The following is a 3,513-nucleotide window of genomic DNA, read 5'->3' as shown; positions in this document are numbered from 1 at the left end:
ATGATCACACGCGTCGCGCCTTCAATCTCATCTACTGACAAAAACCCTACCTTACGTTTTGTTAACTCTTTGCAATTGTATGAAAATCGCAAACAATAAGCGATTACGCATTTCAGCCTTTTGAGTGACGAATATCGAGTTAATAGCTGGAATTCCTGTTTCACCATTGTACATACGGTTGCTCGCGATTTTTTTTCTGGAACTTCCTCTGGCAGCTTTGGTGGTGCTGGATACGAAGCCCCTCCTTCGACAAGCCAAAGAGGTCCCTTCCACCAAAGTGAGCGATCCTTCAAAACTTCTGGTGGAACTCCTTTTGATAGCATATCAGCGGGATTTTCTTGTGATTTGACATGTCTCCATTGAGAACCTTGCGATAAGCTTTGTATCTCCGAGACTCTATTTGCGACGAACGTCTTCCATCTAGACGGTTCGCCTTTAATCCAGGCTAGAATAATAGTTGCATCGCACCAATAATGCTTCTCCTGTATTGATAACTTTTAATGCCTTTTCAGTCTTGTCCATTAGTTTAGCTAACAATACAGCTCCGTTTAGCTCCAACTTTGGCAATGTGATTTTCTTTAACGGCGCCACTCTAGATTTGGCACAGATGAGATAACTTGTCCGTACTCCTAGATTGTCTGATACTAAATACAGACACGCTCCGGAGGCCGCTTCTGAGGCATCACAAAACCCATGGATCTCGAGTTTCGTGTAAGTAGCATCCACTATTAATCTTGGGATAATGATCTCTTGCAATGATGATAACGAACCGTAATAGCGCAACCAAGCTGAATGCAAATCGGCTGGCAACGATTCGTCCCAATTAAGCTTCAACTGCCATAACTTTTGAAGAATGATCTTCGCTTGTACACAAACAGGACCGATGAGTCCCAGCGGGTCGTAAATGTGCGCGATGAATGATAAGATGCTCCTTTTGGTTATACGACGATTGTTCGGCAACTCTACCTTGTACGATAGTGTGTCGGTTGTCGGGTGCCAATAGAGTCCTAATGTCTTGACTCTCTCTCCCAGTGATTGCTCATCTGAAGTCTCGCTGCTTGTTATCTCGCTGACGTTGGATCTCCATTTCCGCATCCTGAAACCTCCGGAATTAAGTACTTCGCTGACCCTTGACTGAATATTCTTAAGCTCGTCCTTGTCGTCTACTCCGGTAATCATGTCGTCTATGTAGAAATCTTCGAGTATTATTCTGCTGATTTCTGGTAAGACCTGTTGACAGTCATACCCTAATTGCTTTAAACATCGTATGGCCAAGTATACTGCTAGCGCCATACCAAATATGAGTACGTTTGACACGAATTCTTCTACTAATGCTGTCGAATCCTTCATCCAGAAGATCCTTTGCAAATCTCGATGTCCCTCATCCACATAGACCTGCCTGTACATTTTCTCTATGTCTCCTGTTATTACATAGAGATGCTGTCTAAATCGAATGAGAATAACGAATATGTCTTGTTGTAATACTGGCCCCGTTTTCAGAATGTCATTCAACGATTTGCCCGTTGATGTCTTGCTGGAAGCATTGTAAACCACTCTTAGTCGCGTTGTGGTACTCTCCTTTTTTACTACGGCATGATGTGGCAAATAATAGTAGTAAGGGCTCCTGCGGTTGATCTCCTCATCTACCTTGGTTATATGTCCCAAGGATATGTATTCTTCCATGCATGAAACATATTGTTCTTTCAAATCTGGATTGGAATTCAATCGTCTATGTAATGAACGCAGTCTCTTCAAGGCTGTTTCTCTTGAATCTCCCAGAACGCTAGAATCTTCTCTAAATGAGAGCTTGACCACAAATCTTCCCGTAGCGTCTCTTCTATAAGTGTCTCTAAACTCCCTTTCGCAATGCTCATCTTCTTTCGAAAATTTGGCTTGGGGCATACATTCCTCCAAGTTCCAAAAACGTTCCAGTTGATGGCTCAACTCCGTTTCCTCGGCGATTGCGCTAAGGACCGTTCTTTTCGTCTCTTCTTGACCGTGAGCTATGGGCGCGTTACCTCCGACAATCCATCCTAATTTCGTCTTTTGTAATACAGGTAGGTTTCGTCCCAGCTTGATCTGTCCAATGCAGAGTAAATCCCAGAAAATGCCACTACCTAATAGAATGTCGACGTCTTCTGGTGTTCCAAAAGATGCGTCCGCGATCTCGATATTCTCGGGAATTTTTAACAGTGCCTTATCTAAATTTATCGAGGGCATAGGCTCCGTTATGCGCTCCATTATTACGAAGGGAAATTCGATCTTAAACTCGTTAACCGTTGAATGTATAACTGCATGCGTGGACTCTAAGGTGTTGACTCGACCGCACCCTATTCCTGATAAAAATGTGCTACTTCTTTGCGCGGTTATCTGAAGGCGTTGACATAAACTGGCGGTAATAATGTTTGTTTGCGATCCCGCATCTAAAAAGGCCCTACATTTATGCGGCTTGCCCGATTTGTCATACATCGTGACCGGAGCGGTTGCAAGCAATACTTGGTGATTGGGCTTTGATTGAGTCGAAACTACCGAATATGTCGCTGATATGTCTGTCCGTTTCGACTCAGTTAATACTGCATTTGAACTAGCTCCTTTCGTAGAAGCTTCTAAATTTTCCTTCTCGTTTGTCGTTACAGCCTTAGATCCGAATTCTTCGTCGTGCAATAATGTATTATGTTTTTTGCCGCATTGCTTGCAGCCGCCCGCGATACATCGATTCGCCATGTGATCTGCGCGTAAGCAGTTGAAACATAATTGATGCCGCTTAACCTCCTTTCGCCTATCGCTTGTAGATAAACTCTTGAACGTATTACAACTATAAAGCGCGTGTTGACCCTGACAAATAATGCAACCCTTTGAATCGCTCTGACTAACATGCGACGCCACACTATCGCTTTTTTTATTCGAGATTCCTGATGCTTGAGGTTTGGGAGCTGCTTTTTCGGATTGCAACGTTTCCAAGATTGCGCACTGCCTAGATAAGAATTGAATGAGCTCCTGCAGTTTCGGAACGTTATTGTCTTGTAAGCTCGCCTCCCATTTTCGTCGAGTAGCATTGTCCAGTCGAGATGCGATCATGTGAATGACGAGGCTATCCCAGTTGTCTACTGGCTCACCTAGTGTCTTCAATGCCCTGAGATGTTTCAGCGTATCGTCTATCAATTTTCTCAATAGCGTGCCTGATTCCCTAGTCAAAGAGCTCATTTCGAATAAACCTTGAATGTGATAGTGTATCAATAATCGCTTGTTTTCGAAACGTGACTTCAATAAATCCCACGCGATTACATAATTATCAGCCGACATCTCTAATGATTGCAATAATTGAGCGGCGTTTCCCAATAAGCATGACTTTAGATAATAAAACTTCTGTATGTTCTCCAAATCCGCGTTACACTCGATTAAAGCATAAAATGTATCCCGAAATAATAACCATTGCGAATACGTACCGTCGAATTTTGGCAAATCAAGCGTCGGTAACTTAACCTTTTCCTGATGTGACATACCTTCCATTCT

General features: G+C 43.1%; 1 protein-coding gene across 1 annotated transcript; it reads right to left on the bottom strand.

The window, feature by feature from the left end:
- Positions 1-435: 435 nt before the first annotated feature.
- On the bottom strand, positions 436-3,501 carry LOC112466077. The gene has a single exon (XM_025033961.1). It carries the CDS (start codon positions 3,499-3,501, stop codon positions 436-438), a length of 3,066 nt encoding a protein of 1,021 aa, XP_024889729.1.
- Between the last annotated feature and the right edge of the window lie 12 nt (positions 3,502-3,513).

This window comes from Temnothorax curvispinosus, unplaced genomic scaffold (genome assembly GCF_003070985.1).
Source record: "Temnothorax curvispinosus isolate PA1 unplaced genomic scaffold, ASM307098v1 QBEX01015804.1, whole genome shotgun sequence".
Lineage (NCBI taxonomy): Eukaryota > Metazoa > Arthropoda > Insecta > Hymenoptera > Formicidae > Temnothorax > Temnothorax curvispinosus.
The sequence above is the reverse complement of the archived record's forward strand: the minus strand, read 5'-3'. Positions and strand labels throughout refer to the sequence as shown.